Source organism: Dasypus novemcinctus, chromosome 11, assembly GCF_030445035.2.
Source record: "Dasypus novemcinctus isolate mDasNov1 chromosome 11, mDasNov1.1.hap2, whole genome shotgun sequence".
Lineage (NCBI taxonomy): Eukaryota > Metazoa > Chordata > Mammalia > Cingulata > Dasypodidae > Dasypus > Dasypus novemcinctus.
This window is the reverse complement of record NC_080683.1, coordinates 105,622,847-105,638,784: the sequence shown is the minus strand read 5'-3', so window position 1 is coordinate 105,638,784 and position 15,938 is coordinate 105,622,847. Positions and strand designations below refer to the sequence as shown.

Below are 15,938 nucleotides of genomic sequence, written 5' to 3'. Positions count from 1 at the left end.
TTTTTTCTTGGAACAAGAATGTCAAGTTCTTACTCTTGATAACAGGCAGTGCAGTAGTGCAATACTTTTTTTTTCTTTTTTTTGTCTAACCTCTAAAATATATTAAACCATATTATATCACAACTTATTATTAGTAGCCTCTTTGAGATTTAAGAAACATCTTGTATTTTATTGTTTTGTAAATGTAATGTTGTATTTACAAGTCATCTTAGTGGGGGAAATTTTGAAATACCCCTATTTCTTAAAATATATCTGTTAGTGAAATTTCATTCTACTGTATACTCTTTTTCCAAGAAAATATATATTCTAAGACATTTTTACAAAAATGTCACTTGAGGGTGGAAGTTTAAAAGTGGAATGAAGAGAGACTGAATGTGTTATAACCTTTATAATGCTGTGTTTCTATCTGTTTCTCATACCATTTTGTAACTCATGTAGTAGAGACATTTAAAGCTATAAAATAAGTTTGTGGCATTCCATTGGGCTAACTGAAGACTTATTTCTTCCCTTTCCTACACTTAAGTACCATTTATTTAATTTTTAAAAAAAGATTTATTTACTTATTTCTCTCCCCTTCCCCCCGCCTCCCCCCCAGTTGTCTGCTCTCTGTGTCCATTCGCTGTGTGTTCTTCTGTGACTGCTTTTATCCTTATCAGCAGCACTGGGAATCTGTGTTTCTTTTTGTTGCGTCATCTTGTGTCAGCTCTCCGGCGTGCGGGGCGCCATTCTTGGGCAGGCTGCACTTCCTTTTTCGCTGGGCGGCTCTCCTTACGGGGCGCACTCCTTGCGCGTGGGGCTCCCCTACGTGGGGGACACCCCTGCATGGCAGGGCACTCCATGCGCGCATCAGCACTGCGCATGGGCCAGCTCCACACAGGTCAAGGAGGCCCAGGGTTTGAACCATGGACCTCCCATGTGGTAGGCAGACGTCCTATCCATTGGGCCAAGTTAGCTTCCCTTAAGTACCATTTATTAAACACAGTAGTAAGGTAAGTTCTAGTGACACAGTTTTTACCTCAGATAAAAACAGGTGAGATTACCCACGATGTTTGTATAAAGTAAGAAGAGGAGAGCAGGGTAATAGAACCCTGGAGAACACAGAACTGTGCAATACTCCTATGTTCTCCATTTTCCTCAATACCCCTTCCTGCCTTTTCTATTAAAACATTGTAGAAGGTAAGGATAATGCTAAGAATAAAACCTCTGAGTGGGATTGCTTTTGTAGCATTTCCGTGTAGAGATTTTTTCCAGGGGAACATTTGGACTAAATTTATCCTTAGATTTTTGAAAAAGTTGAAGGATTGGGGGAAAAACAAGTGCTGTGATGGGAAAAACTACCTGGGGGCAGTATATGGTAATAAATGCAGAACAGCAACATTTTCTCTAAAGCATTTAGTGTATTGGATCCTAATAAATGTGCTGTAATTATGTCATCATCTCTCAATGATATACTGAGATGATAAGCTTTGTGAGTTAATGTGGTGTAAGAACATGAGAAAAGGAAAGGAAATACTGTCTCCTAAAAGATGATTTAGGAAGTGAGGAGGTACTCCCAGTTGAATAAAAAATGACCATCACTACAACCTACTAACACATAATAGAAAAATGTCAGTTTATCTGGACTTATTTCTCTTTTCCAGAAATGGCAGCAAATCTTCTGAAGACATCTCTGTCTATGAGGACAAAATTGGTACATCCAACGGGAGTGTCGCTTTATAATACAGCTCATGGTTTCCATGAGGAAGAAGTGAAAAAAGTACTTCAGCAGTTTCCTGGTGGATCCATTGACCTTCAGAAGGAAGACAGTGGCATTGGCATTCTTACTCTGAATAATCCAAGTAAAATGAATGCCTTTTCAGGTACTAGAGATTTTTCTTTCACTAAACAATGAAACTAGTCTAACCTTAACCTGCTGTCATGTTTTTATCCTTACTTAGATGACAGAATTTTTGCAAGTCATGGTTTTCTTTGTAGAACAAGAAAAAAATAAAAATATATTAAACTCTGTCATATGAACTAGGAGCATTCTTATTAAATGTAAGTTGTTTTTTTAAGTAAACTTTATGTCAATTAAAAAAATAAAGTAACAGACAAAAGACAGCTTTAGTAAATTATGGAAGCATTCCTATAGAAAAGTCTGTCCAGGCACATTTATCTCATTTAATCCTAAAAACAAACTCAGTTCAGAAAGATACATTAATGAGCATAGATTTGGTTAAATAACATAATCAAAGTCTCCCTGTTAATGAAGAAAATGAAGGAAAAACCTGCTTGGTCACATTCACATCTCTTAAAACTAAGCCCCATATTCTTTGTTTTTGTTCTTTGGCATTGATGTAGTACCTTCTTTGCTTTTGCCACAAAAATATTACAACACTGCTGTTCACTATAGTCTGTAAGTTACACTAGTTGTATTTTTCCCATGTATCACCATGTTCTTGTTACAAACACGTTATAGTAGAAGAACATTCTCATATTTATATTATTAACCATAATCTTCATTTACCACCAGTCACTGTTATACAGTCCCTTGATTATTTTCTAGCTGCTTTTCAACTACCATTAACCTACCTAAACTACCTCTTTCAGCCACAATCACATTTATCAATCAGCAGTGTTCTACTCGGGTTTTTTTGGTTTTTTGTTTTTTTTTTGGGCGGTGGGTAAGGGAGTCCCTTATTAGACTGATTCTTTAAGATCAGGAACTATATTTCTAAAGCATCCAGGACATTCTTGGGAAAGATTACTGTTTTAAGTAGGCCATTATTAGTAATTAGAAGGGATAACTGCATTAGTCATTTGTGAGTCAGTAACATAATTTAACATTTCTTCTGGAACCATCTCATTATGAATTACTTCAGAAAATGGCCAAGAAAATAATAGTTCTTGACATGGGGTTTATATTCCAAAGAATTGTTTTAGTTTAATGGGGCATATATAGTAAGTTTTGAAAATTTAGGGTACAGCTTCTCTGCCAATTTTAACTCTACTATAATCTTTATAATGTTTTCTCAAGCATTTTCTTCAGTGGTAGAAAAAATATGATTAATCATGTTAAGAGTATTATGAACTTAATGAACTTGACGGAGCAGCAACGATAAGTATATCTAAAAGTTACTGATTAGAAGATCTTAAAACAACAGTCCCTGTTGTTTTCATTTTAAACTTATCAGTAAAAAAGAAGCTCCAATAGAATTTTAGAATGATATCAAGGTTGCAGTCTAATTTAATCTAGAAATCATAGAATTGATTGTTGATAGGCTACCCATAGGTAGTCCCAAAGCACTTCCATAGTATGCCTCAGGTTCCTCAAAGCAAAATTTATCAACCATGGAACAATGTGATATTTATTCCACCTTTCCTGATCTAATATCCTATTAAAGTAATTTTGATCTGTCAGGAAGAATCTCTCCTTTGTTCTATATACCACATATCTATTAATATATCATTCGATCTCAGAGTCATATGTTTTTATCCATAACTATTAATAAACTATTGACTAAGATACTTAATGTCTTTAAAATGCTGTGGAGTCAGGTCTCTATAGTTTATCTTTACCCTAAATAATAAATTTTCCTTACTCCAAACCCCATATTGTCCATTCCTAAGTTTTCTATTCCTAGGATATGTATATTGTGTTCTCATTTTCCTACCTAATCATATATTTTTGTCATTTCTTAAGATAGGTACATAAAGATATCACTAACAAATTATAAACTTTCTAAAGCAGGGACTTTCATACACACCTCTTTTGTATACTCAGTAGTGCCAGCACAATAGGCATTTGATAGGCATTCAATAAATATTTATAAGATATATGACCTAAGAGCCCTTTTTTGACATTTTTTCCAAAATCTTATGTGTCTTTATAATTTCCCTCTCCTCTCCCTGGCAGGTGATATGATGCTACAACTTCTGGAAAAAGTGATTGAACTGGAAAATTGGACAGAGGGGAAAGGCCTCATTGTCTGTGGGGCAAAAAATACTTTCTCTTCAGGATCTGATCTGAATGCTGTGAAAGCACTAGGAACTCCAGAGGTAAGTGTTGTATGAATTATGCATTAGATTTTACATGTTTATCAGACATCTATATCTGAGATTTTTATATTTTACTTATAGTTATTGTGATGACAGCTAATATCTTTCCAACCATAGGAGTTTTTTTGTTTTTTGTGTTTTTTTTTCTGAATTATAGAGAATTATAGGGGAAATAACATAGGTGAAGCAAATGATTAAGATTTTACCAATAGGGTGTCTGAATTGGGGCACTTCTGTAAAAAGTTTGCAGTTACTTTTTCTTGTGGTTTAGAAGAGCACTTTCAGGGAAACGGACTTGGCCCAGTGGTTAGGGCGTCCGTCTACCACATGGGAGGTCCAGGGTTCAAACCCCGGGCCTCTTTGACCCGTGTGCAGCCGGCCCATGCGCAGTGCTGATGCGCGCAAGGAGTGCCGCGACACGCAGGGGTGTCCCCCGCATAGGGGAGCCCCACGCGCAAGGAGTGCACCCGTAAGGAGAGGCGCCCAGCGCGAAAGAAAAGTGCAGCCTGCCCAGGAATGGCACCGCCCACACTTCCCGTGCTGCTAACGACAACAGAAGCGGACCAAGAAACAAGATGCAGCAAATAGACACAGAGAACAGACAACCAGGGGAGGGGGGGAATTAAATAAATAAATAAATCTTAAAAAAAAAAATAGAAGAGCACTTTCAGTTGTTTGGTTTGGTTTTGTGTTTTGGAGGGTGGGATTCTCTCTCCTTTTCAGTATTGTACATTCTTTCTTTTCTGTTTTTTTTGAATTTTTAAATAAAATTTTTATTTTACTATAAGTTTAGTTTTACAGAAGAGTTACAAATATTGTAACATGAGTTCCCATATACCCCATACCCAATTTCTCCTATTGAACCTTTATCATAATTAATGAACCAACATTGGTACAGTATTAACTAAATGCCACACTTTATTGGAATTTCACTAGTTTTTCCAGTCGTATTCTTTATCTGTTCCAGAATCCCATCCAGGACACCATATTTAGTCATATCTCCTTAGCCTCCTCTGGGCTGTGATAGTTGCTCAGACTTTCCTTGTTTTTATATCCTTGACACTTTTTAGGAGTGCTGGACAGATATTTTGTAGAATGTCCCTTAGTTGGAATATGTCTGGTATTTTTCTGAAGATTAGACTGAAGTTATGGGTTTGGGAGGGCAAGACCACAGAGGTAAAATGCTATTCTGATCTCATATCAAGAGTACTACTATCAATTTGACTTAACACTGTTGATGTTGACCTTGATCAGCTAATCAACATAGTATTTGTCAGTTTGCTTTACTATAAAGTTACTTTCCATCCCGTTTTAATACTCTACTCTTTGGAAACACATCACAAAATTTAGTCTACACTCAAGTCAACTGGAAGGGGGAGTATCTCTGTAAACTATTTGACATTCTTCTATAAGGAAGATTTGGGTCTTCTCTCCCATTTATGTACTAAATTGTTCATTTATATATCAATATGCACTCAGATATATATTTCATACTTTGGGTTATACTATACTTTTTTTTTTTAATTTTTAATTTTTGCTCAAATTGTTCCAGTTTGGCCATTGTGAGCCCTTTCAGGTTGGTTCCTATCTCCTTCTTTTCTTTTTTTTGGAGTCTTACTTTTTGGCACTACAGTTACAGCAGACTCATCTCTCCAAGGAGTCCTGACTTTTATTGAAAAGAGGCATTAGAAACCAAGATCTGGATGCTGGGTGTCTCTCTCTTTTTAAAAGTACAATGATATAGCACATTCCTGAGTTAGTTGAGCCTGCCCAGACTTAGAAGGGGATGAATCCAGAATAAGAATTCTTGGGTTTAGACTAAGATCTGGCACTTACTACATGAGGAAGTTACTTTCTTAACTCCATGGAGATTATAAAACCTGTCTCACAGGATTTTTTGGGGACTGAGTTATCTAATGTATATTGAAGTGCTTTTTTTTCTTTTTTCTCTCTTTCTCATTTTAATTTATAATTAAATCCATTGATATGATACTGCAACATTTGTCTTTATTTTTTTAATGTTACATTAAAAAATATGAGGTCCCCATAAACCCCCCACCCTTGAAGTGCTTTTTAAACTAGAAAGCACTGTTGTAAAATTTTAAATTGGAGATGTACCTCAGCAATATTAGAATGACAGATTAAATTCCAGAAATCATCTCTGGAAGTCACCTAAGTAGAGACTTTTTTGTTATTTTGGCTCTTAAAGATTAGGGTGCAGTAGTGTGAAGAACTGGGGGGAAAGGAAAGGAATGACAAGAAGATTAGCAGTAACTAGAAACCTATTGTCAAAATCAGCAAGTTTGAATTCTTTTAGGTAGAAGCCCCTTAGTAACTCAATGACAGAGAATTTTAAATGAGCTATATCTATAATGCATCTAGAGTAGGGATGGATGGAGGGAGGGAAGAAGAAAATTATGTAGTATTTGTTGCCATTTAATTATTGATGTGGGCTTGTATGTAATACAATTTTAATAATATTCCACTCATACCAATGAAGTATATAATTTCTACTTGTATAAATATGTGAAGAAACATCTCTCTTGGTAAAATAGAGCAGTAGCTTTGATAGGCTTGGACTTGAATACTGATTTGAACTTTTTCTAGCTAAGTGATTGGGCAAATCATTTTATCTTTCTGAGTCTTATTTTCCTTACCTAGAAATAAGGATTATAATATATACATTACAGTGCTTTGTGAGGATTCCACATGAGATCCTGCTGAGACATGCATAAGTGGAACCACTGGAATAGCCTCCTGACTCACCTTGAAACCTCTTAACCATAAAAACTCATTTGTGTTTGGTATTTCCCCCTTTTTGTCAAGGTCTTTTTCCAAATGCATTGCTAGTTGGCACTTGGTAATAATCCCTCAGTACCAGGAAGGCTCATCCCCAGGATTGTTGTCCCATGCCAGAGGAAGATAGTGCTTTTATATGCTGAGTTTAGAGTGGCCACATTTGAGCAACAAGGAAGCTTTCAGGAGGTAACTCATAGGCAATATGTAATACTAGACTAAGTTTCAGTTTCACAAGAACAAGGTTCATAAGCACAACCATCAATGTTAAGGGTCTGGCGTAGTGGTCTGCCCTCGTTTGCCCCTGTACTGGGGGGATCTTGCCGCTCTATTAGAGCATGTAGCAAGACTTCCCAGGATGGGAATCCAATATTCTTTCAGTTGTTGTGTAGGTCTCCACCCACTGAGACGGTGCCCCATGACCCCTTGAACATATTCACACACCATAGAGGCAAGCCCCAGGTGTCCCCTTTCCCACATATCTCCCCATTGGACACCCCACACCAGTGATTCTCCCCTGCTGCAGTTGTGACCCTTCTGCTATCCAAAACCCCTCCATAAACAAAACCAAAAAAATAAATAATAAAATAAAATAATAATAAATGACAAAATACCAAAAAATATATATATTTTTCTTTTTGTTTTTTATCACCATAAGATCTGTTGTCTTTTATGTACAATAACAATTTCTTCTGTATTCTCCCCCAGGGTCTTATTTTTCCACTTTATCTTCAAAGAAGCTTCAGGTTACAGAAACGTCCCTTAGAAAATAATAGGAGATTCCCCTATACCCAACCCTTCCTCCTCTCCCACTTTATTAATAACACTTTACATGTGGATGGTACATTTGTTACAATTGATGTAGAAATATTGAAATATTGCTACTAATCATGGTTAATTGTTTGCATTATGGTTTACATTTTGTAACATACATGTTTTATAGGTTTTGACAAAATTTGCAATGGCTCGTATCCATCATTGCAGGATCATGCAGAACAATTTCAGTGCCCTAAAAATGCCCTATGTTTCATCTATTCTCTTCTTTCCTCCCCCACCCCTCAGAACATATGGTAACCACTAAGTTTCAATTTTTAAAGGATAACGTTCATAGTTACATGCAATAACATTGAGGGGTTGGCATATTTTCTGTTTTCTTTTATTGAGCACTGCCTTTGTTCTTGAGAGATTCTTGCCCCTCCAGAATGGGCATTTAATATTTTGTTGTTTATTGTGTGGGCCTCCACTCACTGAGATAATACATTAGGACGTGATGAACACTTTCATTCCATAGAAGCATGCCCCAGGTGCACCCTATCCTGCATATCTCCCCACGCCTGATGCCCTGCACCAGTAACCTTCCCCTACCATATTTGCCAAAAGAACATTCCCAACATTGTAGTTTTAATCGCAGACCTGCAAATCTCCAAAGTTCACCTGTTTCTTCCTCAGCCCTCCTCCCAGTTATATGAATTGTCCCCAAACAGTGGGGCTCCTGAGGGCTCCAGAGACATCTAGATGCTATAAGTAGGGCAGGCAATCTCAGGAATTCAGCACCCTGTCAGTGGGCCTTACTTTGGAATATATGCTCCCCAGTGAAACAGAGTTAGACTAATTTATAATATCCTTACTCATGGCTCTTCTGCCCCTTTTATTTGAACCTATAATTAGCACTGTACTTGTTAAATATGTCCCAGAAACTTAAATCTTCAGTCTGTTTATATGCTCATTGAGCCATGAATCTCATGAGAGTCGCAACTCCTACTCCCCCATTTCATTGGACTCACCCAGGACAACTAACCAAAGGATGGTGGACAATGACCATCCCCCCAAAACAAACTATCCACAACTGCCAACAAGACTTCCATCCATCTGCCCCATGGGATCTAAGCTTCCTCTCAATCAGAAACAGAGTATGCATCACTATCCCCAAATCCTCAAGATGGAGAAGTGAACAGACATAAGGGGGGAATTCAGTTATGGACTAAAGTAAATCTATTATTATTCTAGCAATGGAAGAACTCTTATCATTATACAAAGGTAGTGGCCACCAGAGGTTCTGAGGGGAGGGAGAGGGAAGAATAGGTGTAACAGGGACACTTTGGGAACGTTGGAATTGTCCTGCATGACATTGCAATGATGGATATAGGCCATTATACATTTTGTCAAAACCTATAAAATTGGGTGGTGCAAAGTATAAACTATAATGTAAACTAGAGACATAGTTAGTGGCAACGCTTTAGTATGTGTTCATTAATTGTAACAAATGTACCAAACTAATGAAAGATGTTAATGGGGGAAGAGGGGGAGGGGAGGGGTGAGGTAGGGTGTTTGGGAATCCTCTCTCTATATATATATTTTTAAAAGATTTATTTATTTTTATTTATTGCCATCCCCCTTGCAGCTTGTTTTTTGCTGTCTGTTCTCTGTATCCATTTCACTGCATGTTTTTTCTGTGCCTGCTTGTTTCTCCCTTTGTTGTGTCATCTTGCTGCGTCAGCTCTCCACAGCTCATGGACCGTCAGCTCTCTGCAACACACAGGCCAGCCTGCCTTCACAAGGAGGCCCAAGGATGCGAATCCAGGGCCTCCCATATGGTAGATGGGAGCCCAACTGATTGAGCCACAGCCACAGCCACTTCCCCCCTATATTTTTGATGTAACATTTATGTAATCTAAAGCTTCTTTAAAAACATATACATGTATATATATAAAAGCTGGCACAATTAATTTAAAATATTTAATTATAAAGGAGGATGTAAATTCCTAAGCAGTCCATATTTAGATAAATTGGAAAGACAATTATAGCCAGCACTTTCATAGAGCCTTTGGTGGAGCTAAATCAACAATTTAATATGGCAGTCTTGTATTTTAAGATCATCCTTTTGGGGTGACATTCTCAGGTCTTCTTTAAAGTGGGAACTGAAAATGTAACTGCCATAACATGGTAATGGGAGTTAAAGACTAGAGGGAAGCAGACTTGGCCCAGTGGTTAGGGTGTCCGTCTACCACAAGGGAGGTCTGCGGTTCAAACCCCGGGCCTCCTTGACCCAAGTGGAGCTGGCCCATGCGCAGTACTGATATGCGCAAGGAGTGCCGTGCCACGCAGGGGTGTCCCCTGCGTAGGGGAGCCCCACACGCAAGGAGTGCACCCCATAAGGAGAGCCGCCCAGCGCGAAAGAAAGTTCAGCCTGCCCAGGAATGGCACCGCACACATGGAGAGATGACACAACAAGATGGCACAACTAAAAGAAACACAGATTCCCATGCTGCTGACAACAACAGAAACAGACAAAGAAGATAACGCAGCAAATAGACACAGAGAACAGACAACTGGGGTGGTGGGGGGAGAAGGGGAGATAAATAAATAAATAAATCTTAAAAAAAAAAAAAGACTCTAGAGTCCTCATGTAAAAATTGGAATTTATCTTTCTATTAGTCCTTAAAGGATGGATTTAAAAGATGTTTGATTAATAATCCCATCCTGTGAAGAGGAAACTGGTTACTCTTGTAAATGTGGTAACTGGGCTATGTGTAGTTTGATGTCAACTGATCTAGATTTTGAGTTTTAGTTATGAATGAAAACTATCTCAGTTATTACCTCTCTCATGAGTGTGCAGATGAAAGCCTTTTATCAGTGAATGATATGAAAAGATGAACACTGTCCTTTTTTTTTTTAAGATTTATTTATTTCTCTCCTGCCCTAGTTATCTGTTCTCTGTGTCTATTTGCTGCGTGTTCTTCTTTGTCCACTTTTGTTGTCAGCGGCACAGGAATCTGTGTTTCTTTTTGTTGCGTCATCTTGCTGTCAGCTCTCTGTGCGGCACCATTCTTGGGCAGGCTGCACTTTCTTTCGCACTGGGCGGCTCTCCTTATGGGGCACACTCCTTGCTCATGGGGCTCCCCTATGTAGGGATACCCCTGCATGGCAGGGCACTCCTGGCGCACATCAGCACTGCACATGGCCCAGCTCCACATGGGTCAAGGAGGCCCGGGGTTTGAACTGTGGACCTCCCATGTGGTAGACGGACACCCTAACCACTGGGCTAAGTCTGCTTCCCTGAACACTGTTTTAATAGCATGTAGTCCAAAATGAGCAAAAGCACAAGACTAGCATCCCCTCAAGAAGAATAATTTCAGATCTATGAAAAGAAGAACAGAACTAATTTTAAAAATTGTATTTTCTTAGAAGCATTCAGAATTTCAACAAAACAGCTTTTTCCCCCCACAATTACAGAGTGGCATTCAATTTATTTCTCATAAGCTGCATCAGAGACAGCCGAAGATGAAAAAACTACCATACCCATATATAACTAACTGGTGCTTGCACCAACCTGAATCTGCTTTAAAATTTCCATGCCAATTTACAACCCCCATACTGTGCCAGGCAAAGTTATTGGCTATTGTAAGACCACCAGAACAGAGCTATCTAAAGACACATTCAGTATTAACTCTACAAAAAGAGACACTGTACAGTTTAAAAACAAATCTTACACAGACATGTTTCAGTTTTTTTTCTTTGGAAGGTATCAGTTGTCTACAGGAGGGTTAAATGCTTTTAGACGGGAAAAAAAAAAACTGCACTAAAGCCATCTTACCCATCCTCTTCATCTTTATCCCTTCTCATCTTCTCTGTCTTCTTTGTGTTCCTCCTCTTCCTTCTTTTTCTTGCCTTTTTTCAGCCATTTTGCTGCATCAGGTTTTCCTTTATGCAGTGATGTCCTTTATGTTTAGCTCCTTCAGATTAGCAGCCTACAATCTATGGCATTCTCTGCCTTATGTGTCCAGGTTTCCTCTTCTTACAAAGACACTAGTCAGACTAGATTAAGGGCACTTTGACCTCTTTTTAACTTGCCTAGTTCTGTCTGTAAGAACCCTACTTTCTAATGTCTTTCGCAAGTATATTAGCCAAAGGGGTGCTGATGCAAAATACCAGAAATTAGTTGGTTTTTATAAAGGGTATTTATTTGGGGTAGGAGCTTACAGATACCAAGCCATAAAGCATAAGTTACTTCCCTCACCAAAATCTATTTGGAGCCAGATGGCTGCCAACGTCTGCAAGGGTTCAGGCTTCCTGGGTTCCTACATTCCTGGGGCTTGCTTCTCTCTGGGTTCAAGATTCCTTTCTTCCTGGGGCTGGCTTCTCTTTCCTCTGTGTGCTGACTTTCCTGGGCTCCAGCTTAAGTCTTCAGCATCAAACTCAACATCAAAACTCCAACATCAGAAACCCTCAGCTCTGTCCTTTGCCATGTCTTTTATCTGTGAGTCCCCAATGCTCTAATCATAACTCAATCATGGTCAGGTACCGATCAGATTACAAACATAATCCAATATTTCTTTTTGGAATTTATCAATAATATCAAACTGCTACAGCAAGTACTGGGAATAATAACCTCAGCGTACCACTTTGGCGATGCAATTTTATCCGTAACAGGGAATTTAGAAAAGCTTCATGGAAAAACACTTGATCTGAGTGTTCCTGGAAGTAGGTAGAGACAAGGAGAATCTGTTCCAAATAGTGAGAATGATGTGAGCAAAGGTACAGGGACATGGATAAGAACTGAGTGTTAGAGGAATGGCAAATAAATTTTTGTGGCTAAAGGATTCTTGGATACTGTGTATGGTAGTCAGTAAAATTAGTAAGATTGTTTGGGATCAATGGTTCATGGTGCCTTTCCAAGGAATTTGAACTTTTTCTATTGTGTGATATGAAGGCAGTAACATGCAATACAGATTGAAGAGGGAAAAAAAATGAATTCCAGTTAGGAAGCAAGGCTGTAATAATCTAGGCATGAGAAATAGAGGTCTAAATTAGGGTAGTGACTGTGAAAATTAAAAAAGAAGGGATTGAAATATTTTAAAGGAAGAATTGAGGGACTTTCTTGGTAACATATTGAGTGCGGGAAAACTGTGGAAAAGGAAGGGTCAAGGATTATACCAAAATTCTGAGCCTTTATGACCAGAAGACCTTTTTCTACTCACTCAGAGCTCTTATATTTCTATAATCTTACAGAATATCTATGTACATGTTCATCTTTCCAACCATCCTTTAAGTCAAATAGGACGGATACTTTTCTATTTATTGTGGATGAAGAAATTGAAGTTCATAGTTAAGACTTGCTCAAGTTCATGTTATTATTAAGTAGTAACACTAAGATTCAAACCCTGCTCCTTCCACTTCTAGTTGGATTTTGCCGTTGAGGTGTTGGCAGAATGTAGAAATAATTAGTAGGCTTTGGGACATAAAGACAATAATTGAAGCAATGGGAGTAGACGAGACTTCCAAGGAAGAAATTGAAATTCCAAGGAAGAGAAAGAGAACCGTGGTTTGGATTTGGGGGAATACATGCTGAATAAAAGGAACCTAGGAACAAACTGGAAATGAACAAAGAAATAGGAAATGAATCAGGAGTGTAAAATTTGTCACTAGAAACCAAGAAGAGAGAGTATTGAAATGAAGAAATTGGTCAAAGATCCCACATTTTATGGAAGGAGAAAGGAAGATAAGGAATTAGAAAAATCCATTTAATTTGACAGGAGATTATTAGAAACCTTTGAAGGGAGTCTTTCGGGAGAAAGAAGAGGATTACACTCATTTGAAGAAAGTATATGTGGTAAAAAAGAAGAGGCAGTGAATTTAGACTACTTTTAAGATATTTGTTTAGGGAAGCAGACTTGGCCCAGTGGTTAGAGCATCCATCTACCACATGGGAGGTCCGCGGTTCAAACCCCGGGCCTCCTTGACCCATGTGGAGCTGGCCCACGTGCAGCGCTGAAGCACGCAAGGAGTGCCGTGCCACGCAGGGGTGTCCCTGAGTAGGGGAGCCCCACGCGCAAGGAGTGTGCCCCATAAGGAAAGCCGCCCAGTGCGAAAGAAAGTACAGCCTGCTGAGGAATGGCGCCGCACACACGGAGAGCTGACAGCAAGATGACGCAACAAAAAGAAACACAGATTCCCGTGCTGCTGACAACAACATAAGTGGACAAAAGAACACGCAGCAAATAGACACAGAGAACAGACAACTGGGGTGGGGGTGGGGAGAAATAAAAATATAATAAATAAATCTTTAAAAAAAAAAAAGAAAAAAGATATTTGTTTAAGAAATGTACAATTTATGTAGATACCAGGATAAAAACCTCATTGTTACAAAGAATCAAAGCTTAGTATAATTTTTCCTTTTCTTCTCGTCTATTTGCATTTTTAGGGGGTTACTGTTTGGAATAGGAGGTGGGTGTGTGTTTTATGCCTCTTTTCCCCCAAATTACCCTGAGTAGAACTCCATATTCTGTGAATGTGCCTTTCACACCTGACTTGCACACCTAAGACCTTGTTAATCCTCGTGAAAAAGTGAGTTCATTGAGCCCCAGGAGGCAAGGAAATCAAATAGAGCAGCATTTGTTTTTCAAAGAGCTTCAAAGAGTTTTATATGGAAACCTCATTTAAAAAATTAGATATATTTTTGGCATAACTATCTAAATCCTGAAATGTTTTCTTTTTAATTCTTATGTAATACATTTGCATTATATTCTTTTTAATACTTATTCTTATTTAAAGGATGGAATGGCCTTATGTATGTTCATGCAAAACACCTTAACAAGATTTATGAGGTAATGTATCTTTCTTTTAAAAAAATTTTTTTTATACACCAAAAATAGCTGTTCATTATTCCATTATTTGTACTAGCTAAAAATTAATAGCTGATTTTTACTTATTGCTATTCTAATGATGAACTACCTTTGTGCTGTGGAGGACAGTCATATAGTCAAATATAGGTGAAGTATACTCAATTATTTAAGAAATAAGAGGAGTGGAGATAAAATGAGTTTAAGACATAGCCCTTTTCCCTTAACAGTTTTTGTTACTAGCTTTTTAAAAATTTATTTATTTATTTGTTTGTTTCTCTCCCCTTCCCCCCCACCCCAGTTGTCTGTTCTCTGTGCCTATTTGCTGCGTCGTCATCTTTGTCTGCTTCTGTTGTTGTCGGCGGCACGGGAATCTGTGTTTCTTTCAGTTGCTTCATCTTGTTGTGTCAGCTCTCCGTGTGTGCGGCACCATTCCTGGGCAGGCTGCACTTTCTTTCGCGCTGGGCGGCTCTCCTTAACGGGGCACACTCCTTGTCCGTGGGGCTCCCTACACGGGGAACACCCCTGCATGGCATGGCACTCCTTGCGCGCATCAGCACTGCCCATGGGCCAGCTCCACACGGGTCAAGGAGGCCCGGGGTTTGAACCGCGTACCTCCCATGTGGTAGACAGATGCCCTAACCACTGGGCCAAGTCCCCTTCTCTGTTCACATTCTTGACAACAAAAACTGAGGTCTGAAAAGGCACGCCCGAAACTTAGAAGGGCTAAAACTCACTACGATAGAATAGTACTACTGTGTTAATACACTTACTTGCTATTTTGCTATCACACTACTGAAAACTGTAGTTTAACAGGAGCACGTGAATTATAAGGGAAAACTTGCTTTCACAGTGTTACATTACAGAACATGCACATTTGTAAATTAGTATTGAAATTTAAAATGTTAACATCTATTTTTCCTTATTTTTTTTTCAATACACAGACTTCCTTTAATAAGTGTTGCACTGATTCAAGGTTGTGCATTGGGTGGAGGAGCAGAGTTTACTACAGCCTGTGATTTCAGGTAGTATGAAAACTGCATTATTGCTTGCAAAAACTATAATTAATGTATGCTTACATTTATTTTATTTTTACCAATATTTTGTATATTTTTAAACAGTAATCAATAACTATTTTCCTTTTATCAGTCATTAAAGTAGATAATTCCAGTCAGTCTAATATACTATTACACTTTGAACAAAACAAAAAATCCATATTGGGACAACCACTGGGGAGAGAAGCTAAGGAAATGCATGAAACTTTAATATACGAAAGAACTATACAAAGAAAATTAACTTAAAAATAAGAGAAAGAGAGGCTGCCCCTCTGTCCTCTTACCAATAAAAGGAGGTTTTCTGAGATCTATTTCATAACTTTACTCTAGTATGATTTATAGTAACTTTGTGGGGATTTTTGGAAAGACAAGGGAATAAAGTTAAATGAAGTTATTTGGGACCAATAGCCCTTCAATCCCTAGAGTTCTT

General features: G+C 38.3%; 1 protein-coding gene across 9 annotated transcripts in view; it reads left to right on the top strand.

Moving 5' to 3' along the window:
- Positions 1-15,938, top strand: part of ECHDC1 (ethylmalonyl-CoA decarboxylase 1) — a 47,813-nt gene that overhangs the window by 3,617 nt on the left and 28,258 nt on the right. For all 9 annotated transcript variants that reach the window (XM_004469046.4, XM_004469041.4, XM_012529224.4 and 6 more), the window contains 4 exons: positions 1,641-1,859; positions 3,896-4,038; positions 14,386-14,438; positions 15,398-15,478. In XM_004469046.4, coding sequence (XP_004469103.1) covers positions 1,643-1,859; positions 3,896-4,038; positions 14,386-14,438; positions 15,398-15,478 — 494 coding nt within the window. In that variant the 5' untranslated portion in view covers positions 1,641-1,642. The remainder of the gene's footprint in view (positions 1-1,640; positions 1,860-3,895; positions 4,039-14,385; positions 14,439-15,397; positions 15,479-15,938) is intronic.